General features: G+C 44.6%; 1 protein-coding gene across 1 annotated transcript; it reads left to right on the plus strand.

The window, feature by feature from the left end:
- The first annotated feature begins 286 nt into the window (after positions 1-286).
- LOC116981528 (zinc finger protein OZF-like) lies at positions 287-20,837 on the plus strand. Its single transcript, XM_033034601.1, has 3 exons — positions 287-515; positions 7,716-7,950; positions 17,396-20,837. The coding sequence occupies exons 2-3, from the start codon at positions 7,760-7,762 to the stop codon at positions 18,651-18,653; spliced, it is 1,449 nt and encodes a 482-aa protein (XP_032890492.1). The 5' UTR covers positions 287-515; positions 7,716-7,759; the 3' UTR covers positions 18,654-20,837.
- Positions 20,838-23,522: the final 2,685 nt, after the last annotated feature.

Raw genomic sequence — 23,522 nt, forward strand, 5'->3', positions numbered from 1 at the left:
TTTAGACTGAGAGTCAGGGGAGAGGGGGGAGACTTGAAAGGTGAGGTGTGAAAACGGCAGATCAAGGCCGACGGTGTCCTCTGCAACGAACAACACCACCCTATCTCAAGGAATTACGAGCACCGTTCCCCAACAAACACGTAGCCCAGTGCAAAGCGCCCGAATGACCCGATCTTGCAACTTGCAACCCGCGCCCGCCCTCGCGCCCCATTGGTGCAACGAACAGGGGCCTCTGGGTCGGCTGATGCCAGGGCCGCTCCCTATTGGTTTGCGCGCGAGTGAGTGACAGCTGGAGGCGGCGCGCGGGCCCGAGACAGTTGACGGTTTGCTTGGCGGTTTGGTCTGGTCTCCCGCCGTTTCCGGTCGGGGTTGGCACGGACCAGCGAAGCGCCGGTGCGGTGGCGATCGGGGCGGGGCTTGTGCGCAGACGCGGGGCGCGGCCCGTGTTCGTCAAGTCGGGCGCAGGACACCCGGTGGACAAAGGCAGCAGCGTTGTGGAGCCGCCACGGAAGGGGGTGGGTATGAGTGGTTGTGGACACGCCCGCATTTTCCGGGCGGCATCCGTACAGGCGAGGTTTCGACATTGATTTGTGGCGGCGGGTGATAGCTGTGGGATCCGTGCAAGGGACGGCCCCTGGTTACTGGGGGGATGGGGGCAAATTGATCGCCATCTTTGAGAACGCGGGGCATGCGCATCGCCATCTTATCCCGGTCATAATTAGAGGCGTGGCCCGTGACGTCACGACACTCCCCCCCCCCCCCCCCGCCATTCGAATGGGTAACTGAGGTGCTCTCTGGATGCAATGACAGATGAGGTGCAACTCAAGGACTTGCACCTGGAGCAGGAGGAGGCAACTCAGCCCCAACATTCACTGTGGTCATGGCTTAGGTTCACTATCGACACATGCACAGGTACAGTTAAAAGCTTTGTTCTGCATGCTAGCCAATCAGATCAGGTAAATATCTATAAGAAAGAACTGCAGATGCTGGAAAAATCGAAGGTAGACAAAAATGCTGGAGAAACTCAGCGGGTGAGGCAGCATCCATGGAGCGAAGGAATAGGTGGCGTTTCAGGTCGAGGTAAATATATATATACCTGAATGTAATCAAATCAAACTTGAGGGAGATCAGTAGAGCAAAGAAAAAGATACGGAGTGCAGAATATAGTTCTCAGCATTGTAGCAAACCAGTTCCGCAGAAAACGGCCAAAGTCCACAATGAGGTGGAGACAAATTGGACGGTAGAAACTGTTTAGAAGCAGACACAACGTGCTGGAGTAACTCAGAGGTTCAGGCAGCATCCCTGGAAAACATAGATGTTAGTTGAGACCCTTCATCCGAAGCCTGTGAACTGAGGAAGAAACTGTTCCTGAGTTTGGTGGTGCGTGCTTTCAAGCCTCTGTGCCTTTTGGACAGTAGAATATTTTGCCTGTCGTGAGCAGAGCAGTGGAACAAGTATGTTATTTTGCTGGCTGCTTTTCTGAGGCAATGTTGTGTAGATAGGCTCATTGGTGAAGAGTGTGTAAGAAGGAACTGCAGATACTTGTTTATACCAAAGATAGACACAAAATACCTGGAGTCCCTCAATGGGTCAGGCAGCATCTCTAGAGAAAAAGAATAGGTGAACTTTCGAGTTGGGACCCTTCTTTAGAGCCTATTCCTTTTGTCCAGAGATGCTGCCTGACCTGCCGAATTACTCCAGCATTTTGCTTCTGTCATTTGGGAGGAGCCTGGTTTGTATGATAGACACAAGAAGCTGGAATAACTCTGCAGGTCAGGCAACATTTCTGGAGAAAAGGAATGGGTGACTTTGTGAATTGAGACCCTGCATACATAGACTAGGCTACATCCACTCAACTCTGGAATTTGTTGTGGTCTTGGCAGAGCCGTTCCCTAACCAAGCTCTGATGCAACTAGATAGACAAAAATGCTGGAGAAACTCAGCGGGTGAGGCAGCATCTATGGAGCCCCATATGCTCCATAGATGGTGTCTCACCCGCTGAGTTTCTCCAGCATTTTTGTCTACCTTAGATTTTCCCGCATCTGCAATTCCTTCTTAAACATGCAACTAGATAGAATGCTTTCCATGGCATATCTGTGGAAGTCTGTAAGAGTCACTGGAGATGTGATTGATCTTTGCTGGCCAAAGCTCTTCTCTAGGTAAAACAAACCGCTTAGGAACTCAGTGGCTCAAATGACATGTGGAGGGAAATGGATGGTTTGGGTCTGAAGTTCTGCCAGACCTGCAGAGTTATTTCATCATTTAGGCTTTGCTCAAGATTTCAGTATCTGCAGTCACCTGTATTGTGGAGTTTTCAGAGGATATATTGTGGAGAGGTAGCATGGGCAGTGCTGGTTGAATAAACAATTATAGTTTTGAGAAGACATGTGTGGGAATGAACTGCAGATGCTGGTTTACTTTGAAGGTAGATGCTGGAGTAACTCGGCGAGACAGGCAGCATCTGGATAGAAGGAATGGGTGACGTTTCGGGTCAAGACCCTTCTTCAGACTCAATGGGTGACGTTTCGGGTCGAGACCCTTCTCGACCCGAAACGTCACACATTCCTTCTATCCAGAGATGCTGCCTGTCCCGTCGAGTTACTCCAGCAATTTGTACCTGTGAGAAGACATAATAGTTAAGAATGATCATAAAAAATGGCTGTATGGGTTAGTTTGGAGAACAGAAAATGGCTAATCTTATTGTCATGGTTACACTATAGAATTCTGATCAATCCCAAGGAGGAATAAAGAACTAACCTGTCAGCAATTTATGAGACGTGAAAAACACAAGTGGAAGCAATAGTATTTAGGTTGGCGGACATTCGGGATTTAGCTTTAAGAAATCAATGGGTAAAATTTGACAGTTGTTTTTGTGACTGAAAGGCTGTTACCAGCAGGATTGCAAAGGGTTGACACTCAGTCCCTGATCTTCTGTTATATATACGAATTGTAGGGGGAATGACAAAAAATTGTGAAATTAACATGTTTGACAGTGAAAGGAAATCTTTTTTACTGCAAGATGAACTAGATTAACTGGGCAGCAAAGTGGCCATTGAAATTTAATGCTGAGAAGTATGAGGTTTTGGAGATGTGCCAAAAGGCAAGAGAAATTACAGTTTATCAGCGGATTTTAGTGGTGTGGAAAATCTTGGAGGTTCATCCACAAATCCTTAAAGGTAGTGGGACAATACCGACTACCTTTAATAAGTTAATAAAGTGATTATGCATTCTGGACCTTTTCCTCTATTTGCTAATGCATAGGATTTAAGAACAGAGTGTTAAGGCTTGAATTATATAAAACATTTGTCAGGCCACAGCAGTGCATGCAATGTTGGTGGCATATTACAGGATATGTTTGATTGCGGTGAGGATATGTGAGAATGTTGCAAAGGATGGAAAATTGCAGCTGTGAGGAAAGATAGCCCTCAACACTAAGTGCGGGTCAGGGATCGGTGCCTGGCAAGAATATAGGGGCAGATTAGTTCATTGCCATATACACCAGTGTCCAATGCAATTCTTGCAAATTCACTTGAAGCTCACAAAGTAAACAGTGTACATATAGTAATGATAAATACAACATTAAATAGAACGGCTAGTGCAAAACAGCAGGGCAGTGCCAGATTCAAGTGCCAAATATATTAAAATACAGTGAGAGAATAACCAAATGAAGTAGAGTTAAAGTGTTCAAAAAGGAACTGCAGATGCTGGAATATCGAAGGTACACAAAATTGCTGGGGAAACTCAGCGGGTGTAGCAGAATCTATGGAGCGAAGGAAATGGTAGAGTTAAAACTGAGTTTGCAACACGTCCTGGAATGGGCTGTAAAAAAAGGTTGGCTGGTTCAGGATAGCAGTCAACAGTCAGGGCGGCACAGTGGTGCAGCAGTCAAGTTGCTGCCTTACAGCGCCAGAGGTCCGGGATCGATTCTGACTACGTGTCCCCTCTGTACGGAGTTTGTATGTTCTCCCCGTGACTGTGTGGGTTTTCCCTGGGTGCTCCAGTTTTCTCCCACACTCCAAAGACATAGAAACATAGAAAATAGGTGCAGGAGTAGGCCATTCGGCCCTTCGAGCCTGCACCGCCATTCAATATGATCATGGCTGATCGTCCAAGCAGAAATAAGGGAATGGCCAGGGTGGCCTCTGAAAAAGCGCCCTTTAATTCTGTGGCTATGATATCTGGTCCTGGACTCTCCCACCGGTCGAAACATCCTTTCCACGTCCACTCTATGCCTTTCATTATTCTGTAAACTTCAATGTCATCCCCCTTCAACCTTCTAAACTCCAGTTAGTAGAGGCCCAGTGCTGTCAAATGCTCATCATATGTAAACCTCCTCTCCAGAGCCAGCACATCCTTCCTCAGATATGTGGCTCAAATTTGATCACACTACTACACATTGGGCCTGGCCAGCACCTTATAGAGCCTCAGCATGACATCTCTGTTTTTATATTCCAGTCCTCTTGAGATAAATGCTAGCATTGAATTTGCCTTCCTTATTACTGATTTAACTTGCAAATTAACTTTTTGGAAGTATCTCAGGCAGCTTGTGTTTTCCAGATTACAGTATCTACAATTTATAATCCACTAGACTAAGTGGGACCCGTTGTGTCCCAGTCACCATGGGGGGTGTGCGGTGGAGGTGGGGTGGGAGGAGAAGTGTGTATGTGGGTGGAAAAGGTTTGCGAGGGGGAGTGGGGAGGAGGAGGGATGTGGGGGGGGGAGGGAGGGGGTGGTTTGGGGGGAGGGGTGTGTGGCCGGGGTGGTGTGGAGGGGAGGGGTGTGTGTGGGCGAGGGGGGATTGTGGGCAGGGGGTGTTGTGGAGGAGGGGGTTTGTGGGTGGGGAGGGGCGGTTGTGGGGGGAGGAGGGGTTGTGAGGGAGAGGGGTGTGTGGGCGGGGGGGATTGTGGGGGGGAGGGGTTTGGGAGGGGGGTATGTGTGGACAGGGTGGGCAAAGGGGTTGTGGGGGAGAGGTGTGTGCGGGGGGTTATGTGAGGGAGAGGGGTGTGTGGGCGGGGTGGTTGTGGCCGTGAAGGGGTTTGTGGGATAGGGGTGTGTGTGGACAGGGGGAGTGGTGTGGGGGGGGGAGAGAGAGCTCGGAGAGCCTCCCACAGCTGCAGTAAAGATGCGAAGGCGCAGAAAGGGTTGACCGTCCCGCGGAGTGACAGTAGAAGGGACCAATCGACGCGACGCTGAATGGCAGGAGAGTTTTTAAGATTTTGAAACATCGATAACTCTTACCAGCTTCCACCGATCAGAACGAAATTTGGTGCAATCGCAGCATAGGCGAACGGTGAGTAAGCTGGAGAAAATTCGTAGCGCTATCATGTTGCGCTATTGTGCAAAATAGAATGACTGCCAAACCGGAAGATAACAAAATCAGAGTTTTAGTTATGTACTAGGCTAAGTGGGACCCGTTGGGTCCCAGCATCACATGGGAAGGCTGGTCCCCCAACGCAATATTCCACCTCTCCACCAATTCCAATATTGATGGCCGGGGGGGAGGGGGAGGGGGGGGGGGGGGGGGGGAGGGGGAGGGGGAGGGGGGAGGGGGGGCTGAAGGGACTGGTTTCCAGAGGGCTAGTATGGACATTGTGGGCTGAATGGATTCTTGGGCTGGCAGCTCAGTCACTCAAGCCTGTTGTACTGGCAGCTCACTCACTCCGGCTGGTGGGCTGGCAGTTGACTCGCGGCTATTCCTTGAAATTCCATTTCAAGCAGGGTGCAAGGCCCCCAAATTCAAGTGCAGTTTCATACCACTTCAAGCAGAGTGCAAGGCCACCAAATTCAAGTGCAGTTTCTTACCACTTCAAGCAGGGTGCAAGGCCACCAAATTCAAGTGCAGTTTCATATCATTTCAAGCAGGGTGCAAGGTCACTAAAGACAGCGAGTCATGACCTCTCCCTCCTCCATCTTGCAGAGACTGAGCCATGCCCACACTTCTGGGCTTTATTGTCCCCACCAGGAGTGGCCTTCATGGCATGATTGAGAGAGAATCTCAACATTTTTTAAACACTAATAACTTTTATTTTTCGTCGATGGGACCTGATGAGTGGAGGGGGACTGAGTAAGATGGCCAAAAATCACAGCCGTACATGGTAGAGTTTTTTTTATAAAATCAATATAAAGCGCACACAGGAAGTGGTCAAGATTAGACTTTTAATTATATAGAAGGCAAGGCAACTTTAATTAGGCAAGGCAACTTTAATTAGGCAACACAGCTTTAGCATTTCTAAACCAAAGGCAACACAGCTTTAGTTTTTCCAAACCAAAGGCAACACAACTTTAGCATTTCCAAACCAAAGGCAACACAGCTTTAGCATTTCCAAACCAAAGGCAACACAGCTTTAGCATTTCCAAACTATATTTTCAAACCACATTATGGGCACTGACAGGTCAGTAAAACCACTGGCAGTTTAGTAGACGTGTTCAGTGTTATTCACAGCTCAGACTGAGAGACGTGACCCTCTCGCTCCCCCATTTTGCAGAGACTGACTGAGGCACTGAACACTTTCAGGTTTTATAGTCCCTCCGGAAGGGGCATGGCCTTCAGGAGAGAGAATCTCAACATTTTTAAAACACTAATGACTCTTTTATTTTTCATCGATGGGAAAAATCCTCTTGTCCTGCGCAGCGGAGGGGGACTGTGAGTAAGATGTGGTAGCGTTTTTTCTAAGATCAATATACAGAACAACAGGAAGTGGTCAATATCAGAGTTTTAGTAATATAGATAGATAATTGCTCTGGATAAAAAGACCGGTGTTTAATTTAGATTAGAGATACAGCGCGGAAACAGGCCCTTCGGCCCACGGACTCCGCACCGACCAGAGATCCCTGTACACTATCACGGTCCTACATACATTAAGGGCAATTTACAATTTAACCAAGCCAATTAACCTACAAACCTGTATGTCTTTGGAATGTGGGAGGAAACCGGAGCACGTGGGGAAACCCCACGTTGCCACGGGGAGAATATACAAACTCTACAGGCAAGCGCCCATTGTCAGGATTGAACCAGGGTCTCTGGCGCTGTAAGGCAACCATTCTACCGCTGCGCACAGTACCGCCCCTGACTTTAGAAGCTGACTTTCTGTATCTTTGTATATTGCATGTTAGTGGCACATGTGGGAATGTGTGTTGGACCTGGTATAGCATAGAAACATAGAAAATAGGTGCCGTTCAAGCCAGCACTGCTATTCAATATGATCATGGCTGATCTTCTAAAATCAGTACCCCATTCCTGCTTTTTCCCCATATAGCTTGATCCCTTAAGCCCTAAGAACTAAATCTAACTCTCTTTAAGGCCAGGAACAAGATCTTGGCCTTGACTAAGTATAAACTGTCCCACGACCTGTTAGTCTGGCTTCATGCGTTTACAATGTCTGAATAATCAAAAGCTCTCTACTGCCTTTTCCTGCAACGATGTCTGAGAGGAAGTGAAAGTAATACTAGTGTGAAATGGTTACATATATAAATCAGACATTCCAAACAGGAGAGCACATTTTAACCTATACTAATTTCCCCAAGTGTGAAATAGGAGAGGTGCTTGTGAGTAGCAGTCAACTGGTGCCTGGGGGAGTGACAAGGAGGGGAGCAGTGGCTGCTGTTCCTTTCACAATAGGAACCATTTACACTCTCCTGCAGGGTATCAGAAAGTACTAAAAAAAATGCAGCTAATGTGATTGCTCACTCTTTCTTCCTTTTGGTCTTTGATAAAGGCAGAATTTCACCCTGTGATCTCCAAGAGAGACAGAAGAAGACAATGGATCCTGAAAGGCCACCAGAACCTGTTGGTGCGACTCCTGCGGAGAGTAAAGAGGATCCAAAGAAAGTGGATTCTGAACAGGCACTGTCAGCAGAACCTGAGCCAGAGTTTGTGGACATCAAAGGAGATCAGGAGGTGCAGAACAGGACAAAGGAAGGTGAAAGACCACCCTCAGAGCCACAACCCAAGTAAGCAGCTGCTTTTAGTTTAATCTGCACTTCAACTGCTATGATTCTCCCAGTGGCTATTTGCGAATCAGAATGTGGAATACACATGTGGAATTTTGTGTACCTGTGGAATGCAGCAAGTCTTGTTTTCAGGTTCTGTAGGACTGGTTAGAGTCCACAGATGGACAAAGGCCTTAACCAGGGCAAAATTAATTGAGGAGTCTGGTACCTAGTCTCTGAAAATAAATGCTTTAAATAGGCAGAGTTGATAGACCTGCTGACTCACATCACCAGCCGCAGGTTAGACCCTGATATCGGGTGGTGAATGTGTGGAATTTGCATGTTCTCCCTATGACCACGTGGGTTTGATTGAATGCAAATGTTTTTGTTATTGATCAACTTCAAAAACACATGGGTAGTATGAAATAGACAAAAATACTTGTATTTTAAAGTGTAAAGCAAATTTACGCACGGTTAGAAAAAGATTGTGAGAGATAGGAGTCTTTGTAAATGCCACCATTTCAAGCCGTGAGTTACAGAACTCGGCCATCAGCTGGTTGACAACAATTTTCCCAATTTCCCCTCATTCTTCCAACAATTACTTTTTACATCTGTGCCCCCTTGCATTGACCAAGGAAATGGCTCCTTCTTGCTAATTCTGTGCAATCTCCACGTAAATTGCAGTTAAGGCTTCCCTTAGCCACGCTGTTCCAAATAGAACAGCTCTAGCCTGTCAAATCTTACCTCATAGCTGAAATCTTCTTGGCATGGCAACATCCTTGTGGTTATTACTTGTGTATCTTGTGGCACGGTGGTGCAGCAGTAGAGTTGCTGCCTTACAGCACTTGTACCGCCAGAGACCCGGGTTCGACCCCGACTCCAGGTGCTGTCTGTATGGAGTTTGTGCGTTCTCCCCGTGACCTGCATGGGTTTTAGAAACATAGAAAATAGGTGCAGGAGTAGGCCATTCGGCCCTTCGAGCCTGCAGCGCCATTCAATATGATCATGGCTGATCATCCAACTCGGTATCCTGTACCTGCCTTCTCTCCATACCCCCTGATCCCTTTAGCCACAAGGGCCACATCTAACTCCCTCTTAAATATAGCCAATGAACTGGCCACAAATACCTTCTGTGGCAGAGAATTCCAGAGATTCACCACTCTCTGAGATCTTCGGTTTCCTCCCACATTCCAAAGATGTATAGGTTTGTAGGTTAATTAGCTCGGTATAAGTGTAAAATTGTCCCTAGTGGATGTTAAAGTGCAGGGATTCTTGGTTGGTGCCGACTAGGTGGGCCGAAGGGCCTTCCTCCACACTCTATCTCTAAAAACTAAACTCAGTGCAATCTTCACATTCTTGCTGAAATGAGACAACCAGCTTTGGACTTAATGCTCCAGTTGTAGTTGAAGCATACTTTTCATCTATCTATGCACCATGCATCTATTTATGAATTCCACAAACTTTACATGCCATTTTCTCAGCTACCTTTAAAGATTAATGTATATGTGCAAAAAGTGACCTCAGAGCATCCCCTATTGTAATTTTTCCATTTATACATAGAATTTGGGCAGCATAGTGGCATAGCAGTAGAGCTGCTGCCTTACAACGCCAGAGACCCGGATTCGATTCTGACTATGGGTGTAGTCTTTATGGAGTTTGTACATTCTCCCTATGACGTTGTGGGTTTTCTCTGGGTGCTCCAGTTTCCTCCCACAGAAGTACAGGTTTATAGGTTAATTGGCTTTGGTACTATTGTAAATTGTCCCCAGTGTGTAGGATAGTGTTAGTGTATGGGGTGATCGCTGGTTGGTATGAACTCAGTAGGCCGAAGGGCATGTCTCCGCACTGTACCTCTAAAGTCCAAAGCTGCAAATGGTGCTGCAAAACAACAGGCCCTTCAGCCCTCAAAGTCTGGGCTGAACATGAAGGCAAGACCAAATCTGCCTGCACCTATCCATATCCTTGCATGTCCATATGCCTATCCAAAAGTATCAAAAGCGCCACTATCAACCACCACCTCCAACAGTGCATTCATTACAGGCACTCGCCACTCTCTGTGTGAAAACAACTTGCCCGCACATCTCCTTTAATCTTGGCTCCTCTCACCTTAAACCTGTGTCTAGTATATTTTTAATCCATCCTGTGAAAAAGGTTCTGTCTACCTACTTATACCTCTCATAATTTGATATTCCTCTAATAGGTCTCCCTGCAACCTTCGGCATTCCAGAGAAAACAATCCAAGTCTGTCCAATGTCTCCCTGTAGCTAATGAGTGAGCACCACGGTGGCCCAGTGGTAGAGTTACTGCCTCACACATCCAGAGACTCGGGTTTGATCCAGGTGCTGTCTATACGGAGTTTGTACGTTTTCCCATGACCTGCGTGGGTTTTTTCTGGGAAGCTCCGGTTTCCTCCCACATTTCAAAAACGTTCAGGTTTGTAGGCTAATTCGCTGGGTATAAATGTAAAATTGTCGCTCATGTGCGTAGGACAGTGTTGGTGTTCGTGAATCGCTGGTGGCGCAGACTAGGTGGGTCAAAGGGCCTATTTCCACACTGTATCTTGAAAGTAAACCCCTAATCCAGGCATTATTCAGGTACATCACCTCTGCACCATTTCCTGTGCTCCCACATCCATCTTGCAATGGGGCAATCAGAACTGCATGCAATGTTGGATTGCAGAAGGAACAGTCCTTTCATAGTGCTGATTTGATAGACAACTTTTTGTTTCCCAGAAGCAATTCCTGCATTCTTGTTTTACTTTCACACAATGAACAAAAATTATGAGCTGTACACTTTTACATAAAATAAAGCAATTTGTAAACACAGTGGCTTTCCACCTTGTTGATCCAATGATTGTAAGTGTTTAGTCGCTATGATTCTGTTGCTTCGAAAGTCATTAAGGTGCAACCTTCTGCGTTCCAAATCTCCATAAGAACAGGTAGCTTTCCGAGATTGGGTAAAACTTTCCAAGCAATATTCATCATGTCTTCCACTTATGGACATCTTCTTTAACCTGTTCAAGCACAATGCAGCGATCCTTGACCTGTTGAGGCATATTATTCTAACACCTATAAATACAATTTAGGAGAAGCAATCTTTTATTATGCAAGTTAACTAGTTCAAAATATTTAGCATGCCAAATAGTGACTTGCCATAGTACTACTTTATAAACAACCCATCAGGAAGTACTGTGTAAGAAAGAACTGCAGATGCTGGTTTAAATCGAAGGTAGACACAAATTGCTGGAGTAACTCAGCTGGTGAGACGGTATCTCTGGAGAGAAGGAATGGGCGACGTTTCGGGTCGAGACCCTTCTTCAGACTGATGTCAGGGGTGGGGGCAGGACAAAGCTAGAAAGTAGGTGGAGACAGTAAGAGTAGTGGGAGAACTGGGAAGGGGGAGGGGATAGGAAAAGCAAGGGCTATATGAAGTTAGAGAAGTTAATGTTCATACTGCTATGGTGCAAACTACCCAAACGAAATATGAGGTGCTGTTCCTCCAGTTTGTGCTGGGCCGCACTCTGACAATGGAGGAGGACCAGGACAGAAAGGTCAGATTGAGAATGGGAGGGGGAGTTGAAGTGCTGAGCCACCGGGAGATCAGGTAGGTTAAGACGGACTGAGCGGAGGTGTTTAGCGAAACGATCGCCGAGCCTGCGCTTGGTCTTGCCGATGTTGAGAAGTTGACACTGGAACAGCGGATACAGTAGATGAGGTTGGAGAAGGTGCAAGTGAACCTCTGCCTCACCTGGAAAGACTGTTTGGGTCTTTTGATGGAGTCGGGTGGGGGGGGGGGGGGAAGGGCGGTGATGGGACAGGCGTTGCATCTCCTGTGGTTGCAGCGGAAAGTACCCAGGGAGGGGGTGGTTTGGGTGGGGAGGGACGAGATGACCAGAAAGTTTCGGAGGGGATGGTCTCTGCAGAAAGCAGAAAGGAGTGGAGGTCAGAAGATGTGACCAGTAGTGGGATCCCCTATTAACCTCAGTTCGTCTTAACCTACCTGATCTACCGGTGGCTCAGCACTTCAACTCCCATTACCAATATGACCTTTCTGTTCTGGGCCTCCTCCATTGTCAGAGTGAGGCTCAGCGCAAATTGGAGGAACAGCACCTCCTATTTCGCTTATAGACAAAAATGCTGGAGAAACTCAGCGGATGAGGCAGCATCGTTAGGAATAGGCGACGTTTCGGGTCGAGACCGTTCTTCAGACTGATATTTCTCTTGGGTGGTTTACTACCCAGCGAAATAGTTCATATTTCCCCAGCAGTATGAACATTGACTTCTCTAACTTCAGATAGCCCTTGCTTTCTCTCTCCATCCCCTTCCCAGTTCTCCCAATGTCTCTGACTACTTTCTATCTTTGTCCCGTCTCCTCCCCTGATAACAGTCTGAAGAAGGGTCTCGACCCGAAACGTCGCCCATTCCTTCTCTCCAGAGATGCTGCCTCACCCGCTGAGTTACTCCAGCATTTTGTGTCATCAGGAAGTACTGCTGGGTGCAGTTATGATTATGTAAATTTCCAAAGTACATCTTAAAGCATGCAAATATAAAAGTTCAAAATGCAAATTGCTTTCAATATTAAAATGCTTGTACTGCAACTTAAAAAGTCACGCCTTTTAATACCCAAATTCCTAAGTTTAAATCCTTGACAAAAGACCAAAGCTACAATGAGTTTAGGACATGAATAAAACCTATATCAAAGTCTCTCCCAGACTACCTTCAAGTATATGACATACCTTAAAACAGATACCTTTACAGGGAAAAAAGCACATTAGATCCAACTTAACTCATGGCATGGCAGGCTAGAAGTCAACATGACCAACTACTGGCCAGTGCAATTACAAATATGTCAAGTACCATGCTCAATGTGCCAAGTGCCAATATAATTATGTTCTGAAAGCTTCATTCATCTTTATTACAATGGTATGGATATTGATTTATGCGATTCATTACAAAGTCAGCAGTCTTTTCTTAAGATTTAAAGGAGTGAGAGAATAATACACAGCTGTGCATTTCGAAACAGCTACCTTCTGACCGCAGTAACCAAAACCGACAGGCTGCCAAGGGCTCATGATGCCCAAAACCTGGACTGGATTACTAGGTGGAATTTGTAGCATGCATAATATGTGTAGTGGCATGGATTAATATAGTTAATCTACATCCTTCCTCTTAAAGAGGCAATGCATGATACAAAAAAACATTTGGCGGAATATATTGTAAAACATCAGTATTGGGTGAGTGCATTTTACTTAGACATCATGCAAACGCGTAAAATAAAGCGGGTCGTCCACAGTTCAGACATAGCCGGTGAATTTTCCAATTCTAGAAGTTCGCTTGCAAACACGTGCTGCACGTGTACGGTAGTACCCCTCATCTTCCTTCACTGGAGATTGAACAGGAGAAGATAGTGTTCTTGCCGGCGTTGTGGGCGAAAGCGGGGACTGTAATGGCAGCGGCTGTAGTGGTGAGGCGGCCGGTGAAGCAATCGGACTCGGGTCGGCCGGCGGCCATGGGAGCAATCCCGTTGCACCGTGAAGGGGTCACGGCCGGTTGGTCAGGATATTGATATAGAGGTGCTGGCTCGTTAACCGGGCGGAGGTGCTGGCGGCTGCATCTGTAGATGCCGTTGTCAACACTGACCAGGTATGAGTGTGGCTCCGCGGTGGACCGCAGAACGACACCCAGGCGTTTGTAGCCTCTGGGTGACTGCAAACGCACGACTTGCCCTTGGTAAGTGGCGGGAGCGGAGTGCTGGGCTTGTCGTAATGTTTCTTCTGGGCATCTCGACACTGCTGGAGCTGGAAATGAACTGTTGCCGGTGTGCGAACTTGTAGCTGTAGCATCTGCTTAGCCATAGGTAGAGAATTGCGAGTCTGCCTTGACATAGAAAATAGGTGCAGGAGTAGGCCATTTGACCCTTCGAGCCTGCACCGCCATTCAATATGATCATGGCTGATCATCCAACTCAGTATCCCATCCCTGCCTTTTCTCCATACCCCCTGATCCCTTTAGCCACAAGGGCCACATCTAACTCCCTCTTAAATATAGCCAATGAACTGGCCTCAACTACCTTCTGTGGCAGAGAATTCCACAGATTCACCACTCTCTGTGACATGAGGCACTGCGCAGGGGACCCCAGAATCGGGTCGTGGGAGATGTTCCGCAGGTTAAGCAAGTCGAGATAGACATCGGAGCCGGCCCTGTGTGATTGTTCCATTAATTGTTTGGCGCTTATTACCGCGTGTTCAGCCAGGACGTTGGACTGCGGGTATTCGGGGCTGCTGGTAATGTGGCGGAAATCCCATCATTTAGCAAAAACCCCTGAAGAGTTGACTGGAGAATTGACTGCCATTGTCAGAGAGCAGCTGGATCGGCGCCCCGTGGACAGCGAAGTGGCTTGTAAGTTTCTGGATGACCATGCCAGAGGTAAGACTATTGAGCAAATCGATCTCAAACCACCCAGAGTGGACATGGGTAAGTCCGGTGTAGGGTGTGAGAGAAGCGGTTGTTTGGGGTGGTGCGGAGCTAGGCTGTTGCAAACTATGCAGGCTTTTACTTTCTCACGCACAAAATCAGCCAGTCCAGGCCAGAAAAACGTACTCTTTGCCTGCTGGATAGTTTTTCCGCCCCGGGGTGGAGAGCTGAAGATTTTGGTCTGACGTTGGTCAATTAACATACCACATTGTCTTGCATTTAGCTGATGCATACAGGAAAAGACTGCCTATCTGTATGATAACAGATAGTCTGAAGAAGGGTCTTGACCTGAAACGTCACATCCATTTTCTCCAGAGATACTGCCTGGCCTCCTGATTTACTCTAGCACTTTGTGTCCCATCTGTTTGCAATATATATTAGAACACATTTTCTGAAGAAAGGTTCTAGATTTGAGGAAATGGATGCTACCACCTTTGAATAACCCCCGAATAATCCCAAACAATAGGGAGGAAATCCAGCAGCACTTTTTAGCACCAGGATTTGAAAAAGGAGTAAAGATCACCGGTACTTCATGACATTTTATAGTAATGTGGAGATACTGTGCCCAGATTGCTCCCTCTACCGAGAAAGGATATACTTACAATAGAGATGGTGGAACCAGGATTAACCAGATTAATTCATGAGTTTTGGGGCGATATAAAGCACGGGTGACGGAAGGGGCGTTACCTTCATGGTGAATGACAGGCGAGAAGACCAATCTGCTGATCTTTTTAAACATTCATAACTTTTTTATTATTTCACCGATCCAAAAAAACTTTGGGGTGGTTGGAGGAGAGGAGGACGGTGAGTAACAGGGTGAAAAAATCATAGTGATATAGGGTAGCGTTTTTTATAAAATATATTTACAACATAGACAGGAAGTAGTCAAAATGAGACTTTTAGTAATAGTATAGATAGATATATACTTACGCACATGCACGAATACATACACCTAAAAAGAAACAATAGTGGTGCAATAATAATAATAATAATCTATTGTAGTTCAGAGCTTATTTGAGGTTGTAGTGTTTAGTAGCCAGATATCAAAGAAATCAAGCTATAATATTAATGCAGTGGTGCAGGACTGAATTTCATGATGAATCTGAATTTTATTTCACAGCTTAGCATGCCTGAGGTAGCAAATGGCTCACCATTGCTATTATGTGTTCAGAGCATGAGACCCTGTGTGCTGCATGAGCCTGCAATAGCTGATCTGCAATAGCTGATCAACAAGTCCTGCTTCCGTTTACTCTGAAACTATTTATTTTTTAAAGTACATTTTGAATATACTCTAGCAGTTTCTGGTGCCGAACAAAAATCTATCCTTACATAGAAACTTAGAAAATAGGTGCAGGAGTTGGCCATTCGGCCCTTCGAGACAGCATGGCCATTCAATATGATCATGGCTCATCATCCAGAATCAGTACCCTGTTCCTGCTTTCTCACTTTTCCCTTGATTCTGTTAGCCCTAAGAGCTGTATCTAACTCTCTTTTGAGTACATTTACTTTAATCTTTTTTTCTAGGCCTGTGGCCATTGGAAACTCTTTAGAGTCATAGACTTCGCGTTTACGCCATCAAACCTTCATTCTGTTGATCGCATGTTAAATCTCACAAGGTATCTCAAATTTCACTATACCTTAATTGGTACATGAGACAATTAAACTGAATCTTGAAATCTCAACATAGGCTGAGAGGACCTGCTCGGCGGTCTCACCCTGAAGCCACGATCTGCCGGATTTTGAATTCAGTCGAACAAGGGCCACAGCCTCCTGGGAGCGTCAGCCACGGGCGACTCTTGAGCCGTGTATGACCGTGGCATTTGAGAGAATTTTGGATAGGCACACCGATATGCAGAGAATGTAGGGTTAGGGATTATGTGCAGTTGGTCTTGGCATCATGGGCTGAAAGGCCGGTTGCTGAGCTGCACTGTACTATTCTATGTTGTATGAATATTAATTTTGTTTTGTTTTGTAAATTTTGTTTTTCTTAAATATTTCTGCACCTCTCACGTTAGGCAGACGGTCGTACATATACCTTTTTTTTCTCTTTTATCCTTTTTTTTAACTGGAATGTAAACTTCAGGTCTCTGCTAACAGTTTTATAGGATTGCTTTGGGAATATCCACCTGTACTTTCTTCAGACATCTGAGGTGCAGCCCTGGTGTTGAAATTGCAACTCTGATAAATAGGAATCTCAAGGTACTTTTAAATATTTCAGTATTCATTGTTATTAATATGCCTGTTACTGTGTGCCTTAATCTGCTGGATAAGTCTACCATGACGAATCGTGTCAAAAGCTTTACTCATATCACAAATATAATGTCCACTGCCCTAAACTCATCAATCATTTTCATCACCACCTCAAAATAAATTTGTAAGATATTTTCTTAATCAATTTGGAGAGACATGATCATCCATGCTCAAAGCCATGCTGGCTACCCCAATAAGACTGCTTTTCTGAATGCATGTAGAAAAAGCATATATGAATTAGTGTAGTCAGCATTTTCTTGAATTAAAAAAAGATACAAAATGCAAGAGTAACTCAACGGGTCAGGCGGCATCTCTGGAGAACATGGATAGGTGACGTTTCATGATGGGACCCTTCTTCAGATTCTCTTCGCTGACCTGCTGAGTTACTCCAGCACTTTGTGACTTTTTGGCAAGTCGCATCTAGTTTCATGTTTCTACATTTTCTTAAATAATTTATTTTACCCTGACGTAGGCTCACTGGCCTCCTATTTCCTGATTTATCAGTCCGGTGGGTAAAGACAATACAATGATCTGCACCAATACCCCAGCAATCTCTTCTTTTGCCTCTTTTTATAGATCGCAACAGCCCTGGGGACTGGATGTAAATAATTGGCTACTAGGCAATGAATAATAATTTTCGTGTAGATTTAGATAGAGTGGAATAATGCAGAACAAAAATAGAAAGAATGTTTTAAATTTTTATCTTGAACTTACTGTGATGATTTTGGAATTTTATTTGACAGGGCAATAGAAGAAAAGAATGTCCAGAGAGGAGACTCCAACGAATCATCTAAACAAGATCCGTCAGAGTCGCTTCACTCTTCAGCATCAGGGTATCATCGTCCATTGAACGTGGAAGGAGAAATGTTTGTTTGTTCTGTATGTGGAAAACGATTTAAAACATTAGTGTGGATGGAAAAGCACCGAGATACACACACGAGAGGACGAGTGTTCCAGTGCTCTGACTGTGGAAAGAGTTTTACCCAGTTGCATAGCCTGAGAAATCACTGCAACATTCACAGCCATGAGAAACCATACACCTGCTCTATATGTGACCGGACGTTCAGTGGGTCAGATAGCTTGATGATGCACAAGTGCAATGATACAGGCGAGCAACCCTATAAATGTGGTGTCTGTGGGAAGGGGTTCAGTTATCCATCAAAGCTGGAGACCCACTGGCGCAGTCACACAGGGGAGAGGCCCTTTAGTTGCTCAGTGTGTGGAAAGAGATTCACTCAGACATCCAACCTCCTGACTCACCAGCGCATTCACTCTGGTGAGAGACCTTTCACCTGCTCGGTGTGTGGAAAGGGATTCACTGGTTCGTCCAACCTGCAGATACACCAGCGAACTCACACGGGAGAGAGGCCGTTCAATTGCTCCCTGTGTGGGAAGGAATTTACTCAAGCGTCCAGTTTGCTTACCCACCAGCGCATTCACACCGGGGAGCGGCCATTCACCTGCTCCATGTGTGGTAAGGGATTCACTCGATCCTCACACCTTCTGACCCACCAGCGCATTCACACTGGGGAGAGGCCCTTCACCTGCTCTTTGTGTGGGAAGGGATTCACTCGGTCATCGCATCTGGTAACGCACAGGCGGGTTCACACTGATGACCGGCCATTTAAATGCTCTGAGTGTGGAAAGACATTCAAGGGCTCTGAAGAACTTATGAAACACCAACGGATTCACACTGATGAAAGACCTTGTGGTTGTACCCTCTGCGGGAAGAGGTTCAGGCAGCTGTCGCACTTACTTACTCACCAGCGAGTTCACACTGGGGAGAGACCATTCAGCTGTTCCATATGTGGGAAAGAATTTACTCAGTCCTCCCATCTTCTAAGGCACCAGCGACTTCACAGTGGGGAGAGGCCTTTTATCTGCTCCACGTGTGGTAAGGACTTCACGCAGTGGGCTGATTTGCTGACACATCAGTGCACGGCCACCAATCAGGCACAGCCAAACACAGAACCTATGGTCTTACTTCAGTTCCAGGTATAACTTTGTTCATTTTCGGCATGGTCAAGATTGTTTGAAGAACCCAGATGTGCTGAAAGTCACCATATGAATGCAATTATTTTGTTCAGATCCAACAAGTTGTATTTCTGCAGTGCCTGTGATGTTTAATAAGATTCCAAGTTCCTCATATTCAACAAGCACCGAATAATTAAGAGAGAGAGATTAGAAGGCCTCAAAATAAACTTTTATTAAGGAGCATTTTGTTTAAGATGTGTAGGATCCCTATGCCTAAAAGGCAGGGCCCCAGTCATGGAGCAAAGGAAGGTGGAGCAGAATCAGGAATGGAGTATCCGTAGGAAAATGTAACAGGAAGAGTAGAGACTGGGGCAGTGTTAGCACTAATAACATGAAATGTTTTAGTTTGGGAAGGCAGTGGAAATCAATAATAAATGTAGAATTAAGGAGGAAACTTTTTCATTCACCACCATGAGAATATCACCAATCAACGTGATTTCAGAAGAGGTTAATCCTATCATTCTCGTGTATGCCCCTCTGTGGGATGATGTTTTCCCCGATTCCTGGCACAGTGTAAATACAAATTGTTGGAAGTTCCTGATGCTAATTTCTTCAAGAAAGTGATTCTGATAACTGAACAATGCAATATACCTCGACTTTCAGGTTGTTGTCAAAGTAACACATGCAAGGCATCATGTAAAGAACGAAACCATGGGATTTCCTGACTGACATTGGGGCTCATTGGAAGAGTTGTCACGCTGTGAGAAGTTCTGAATGGGTTCTTCTGAGCTGCAAATTGGGACCATTGCTGCTGCTATTTTCAATCAATTATTTGATTCAAAGTGTCAGTGCAACATGGTGGAATTCCAGATAACAATGACCTACACGGTTCAGTCAAATCCAAGATGCCAGTTGAGAAATGGCAGTAAGAATAGGTGATAGATCATGGATGAATGTATGGGTAGGTAGAATATGGAATTTGGTGAAGACAAGTAACCCAGTAATGTACATATAATGGAGAAAATTGTGTTATAAAATTAAAGAAAGACTGAAAATTAAACTCATTGTGTCCAACAAAAGCACAATAGATGCCTGTAAGATGTTGATCTCCAGAGCCCAAAAGAGGCAAGTGCTCTGTCGGGTCAGACCACACCATAAGTCCTTTGACCAGTTCTAACTTTGGCAGCACTGAGTTTTTGCTTTAGTGTCAGATGGCTGCTCTATGAGGAAATAAGGAAAATAGCTTGAGAGTGTGGTGTTTCCAATCAGGTAGGAAGGAATCTAAATATGTTGATGTTTTAAAGGACAAGCAGCATATGGATTTGCAGGATTAACAGAACTTTAGAACAGCATCATTCTGGCCATTGGGGATGGTTTTGGTTGATGCCATTAACTCCTCTAACTGGATTGAAGAATTCATGTACTGGGTATAGAATGGATAAATCAGTTTTCTTTTGAGCACCGTCCGATCCTCGATCTCTCCGGTAAAGCTGAGAAAACAGCGACAAACAAAAGGAGGAACTGCAGCTGTGGTGTCGTGTATAATATAAGCAACTTGTCAGGGGTAAAGGGGAGAGTGAGGTAGGTACTACTGTAAAGGAGGCAGTGCAGAGACTAATATGGGCTATTACTTAGCAGGAGGCTTTGAACGTCCCATGTGGAAGCTGGCCAGTACAGATATCAGTACTAACATCCATCCATGTTGTGAATGTATTTGTGGCACAAGATAACACAATGTAGATAAAGGTGAAGGTTTGAGCAGGAGCCATCAATTCAATGCAATTGAAGAAGGATCAATGGATTGATGTTAACAATAACAGCCTAGTATGGAAGCAGTATGTCTGGTTTCTGTTACAAATATCTTGGAAAAAGTGTAACTGTTGTGCAAGTTTTTTTATTGTCGACTGGTAAGACATGAAATCTATTACTTTCCAGTCATGATGTAGCATATTCTGTACCTCACTGTCAGCTGGTGCAGTAGCATATAAAAGGATCCCATGACAATATCTTGGGATTGAATGTTCAGACCAAGCCACCGGATATTGCATAGAAACTATTTGTAAATATGAACTGTTTTTAGTAGTTTTGTACACAGTGCTGACGGCTCGCTTGAGATGGAAGTTCACATGCTCCAATGGATATCCTGTTTGTAAGCATTTAGGCATATAGATTGCTTGTACTTTGTCTATTCAATAAACCAAGTTGATTTAACTTTGGCGTTAAAACCTCAATGATTTGTTTTACTTGGCTCACCTGATGTGTTGGAGGATATGATATGAAATTGGCAGGGAGAATTGAGACACTGAATGGTGCTCTTAGAATAAGAGAAGATAAAAGCCAAAGAGCTGTGTAGAGATTGATAACAACAACAAATTACTGGGAGGGGGTTGGTTTTGGCAACATTTGCATGTGTTGTCCAAGATATTGGAAGGAAAGTTGAGAACCTAGCCAAATTAAAGTTTTACGCACAAATGCAATGCAAAAAGAAACCAGGAAAATTGAAGATGAGGTTTAGATCAGAATACAGTGGAATAAGCATCAGGGACACCTACAGATTATTTATAAATGAAGGTTAAAATTCTTGGTCAAGCACCATTTTAGTCATTGGGAAAGGTGGATGTCTAGCAACATTGCTAAACTATAAGTAAACTATCTTATGATCTGACAAATGTAGGAATAACAAACTGCAGATGCTGGTTTACAAGAAAATGTACAAAGTGCTGGAATAACTCAGCGAGTCATGCAGCATCTCTGGATAACATGGATAGTTTACATTTTGGGTCAGGACCGTTCAAACTGATTGAAGGTGGGGTGGAGGAAGCAGGAAAAGAAGAGGGACAGGAGTAAGCCTGGCAAGTAAAACCTATTAGATACAATAATAGTGAACCATCTGATTTGGTAATTCAAATGCCCAAGGGCACAGGAGGCTGCAGAAAGCGATGGACATTGCCTGGTCCATCACAGGAAATCACCTCCCCAACATTAAAGAGTTCTACACAAAGTGATCTCTGAAGAAGGCTGTTAATATCTTCAAAGACTCACATCACCCTGACTGTTCTCATCTCACTGCTACCACTTGGAAGAAGATACAGGAGACTGAGAACATTACTTAAAGTTTCAAAAATAGCTTCTTCCCATCAACCACCATATGCAGCCTTAATCACACCCAGTACCGAACTCCTATGGTCTTTGCACTACTAAGAACACTTTATTGGCCTGCACTGTGTGTAAGAAAGAACTGCAGATGCTGGTATAAATCGAAGGTAGGCACAAAATGCTGGAGTAACTCAGCAGGTGAAGTCTGAAGAAGGGTCTCACCACAAAACATCTCCCATTCCTTCTCTCCAGAGATACTGCCTCACCCGCTGAGTTACTCCAGCATTTTGTGTCTACCTTTGAACTGCCCTGTCATGGTCTGATTTACCAAAAATAAATGATAAATTATCATATTTATTTGAGGTGTAATTGCATTTAAAGTACCTGTGAAACTGCAGCAAGGAATTTCACTGTTCCATTCCCGGTAAATATAACAATTAAACACTCTTGATTTGTTTTCCTGCTTCCCTTCTTGAACAAATAAATAATATTTTTTATCCTACTATCATTTATTATCTCACCAATGGTAGATGAAGTTGCAAAGCAATCTCCATCTGGGCCCAGCAATCTCTTGCCTCATATCACATTCTGGGGTCCATCTCATCAGCCCCTGGCGGTTTAACTATCATTACTTCATGTACTTTAAGACATCTAATACCTTTTGATGCTAACATGCTACAAAATATCGATCTTTCTCTCCAGGACGTCTCCATCTACCATATAATTTACTTAGTGAATAATACAGTATGTGCAAAATATTAATTTAAGGCCTCTCCCTAGCCCCTGGCCCCACAAAAAGATTGCCGCTTTGGACTCTACTCTTTCTATGGATACTCTCTTGCACCTAACATACAAAAAAAATGTTGTGAGATTTTTCTTAATCTTGTGTCAGTGATTTTTTTTTTTGCACTCCCAATTTCTTTAAGTTCTCTACCACAATAACTATACTCGGCAGGGGTGTCTCCCATTTCTGTTCATCTACATCTGTCAAATGATTATTTTTCATCAAACTCCCTTGTCATCCAGGGTTCCTTATCTCACCATCCTTACCTTTCATCCGTGCAGGAACATGTTGCCCTGAACTCACTATCTCATTTTTCACTTCTACTGAAAATCCGGACTAGTTACATAGAAACATAGAAAATAGGTGAAGGAGTAGGCCAGTCGGCCCTTCGAGCCTGCACCGCCATTCAATATGATCATGGCTGATCATCCAACTCAGTATCCTGTACCTGCCTTCTCTCCATACCCCCTGATACCTTTAGCCAAAAGGGCCACATCTAACTCCCTCTTAAATATAGCCAATGAACGTACATAGATTATATTACTCAAAAACAAGATTGAACAAATTTTATCCAAATATATCCGCCACTTGTGATAAATGTCTAGCCCAAAAGGCAACTATAACACACTCCTTAGTCTCCTGCATAAAACTTTATAGATTTTGGAATGATATTTTTGAAATATTTACAAAATTATTCAAGACAAGAATGGAACCTAATACTGAAATGATTATATTTGGCGTAATGGAAGATGGGAATAAATTGAACACATCTCAAAATCTATTCCTTAACTATGGTTTAATAATAGCAAAAAAATTAATTCTTAAATTTTGGAAGGGTACATCAATACCAACGCTTAAAATGTGGATTGCAAGTATGTTGGACACCGCTCATCTTGAGGAAATGCGATTCCTCCTAATGGATAAATCAGACCAATTCATAACGAGTTGGTCTCCATTCGTCGTTTTTTTGGAATCATATGGTGCAACACAATTGTAAAAAATAACTGTTTCAGGAC

Source organism: Amblyraja radiata, chromosome 15 (genome assembly GCF_010909765.2).
Source record: "Amblyraja radiata isolate CabotCenter1 chromosome 15, sAmbRad1.1.pri, whole genome shotgun sequence".
Classification (NCBI taxonomy): Eukaryota; Metazoa; Chordata; class Chondrichthyes; order Rajiformes; family Rajidae; genus Amblyraja; species Amblyraja radiata.

Coding starts and splice junctions, on each gene's coding strand:
- LOC116981528 (XM_033034601.1), top strand. CDS start 7,760: ATGGATCCTGAAAGGCCACCAGAACCTGTTGGTGCGACTCCTGCGGAG. Junction 7,951..17,395: donor CCCTCAGAGCCACAACCCAA/GTAAGCAGCTGC, acceptor TTTATTTGACAG/GGCAATAGAAGAAAAGAATG.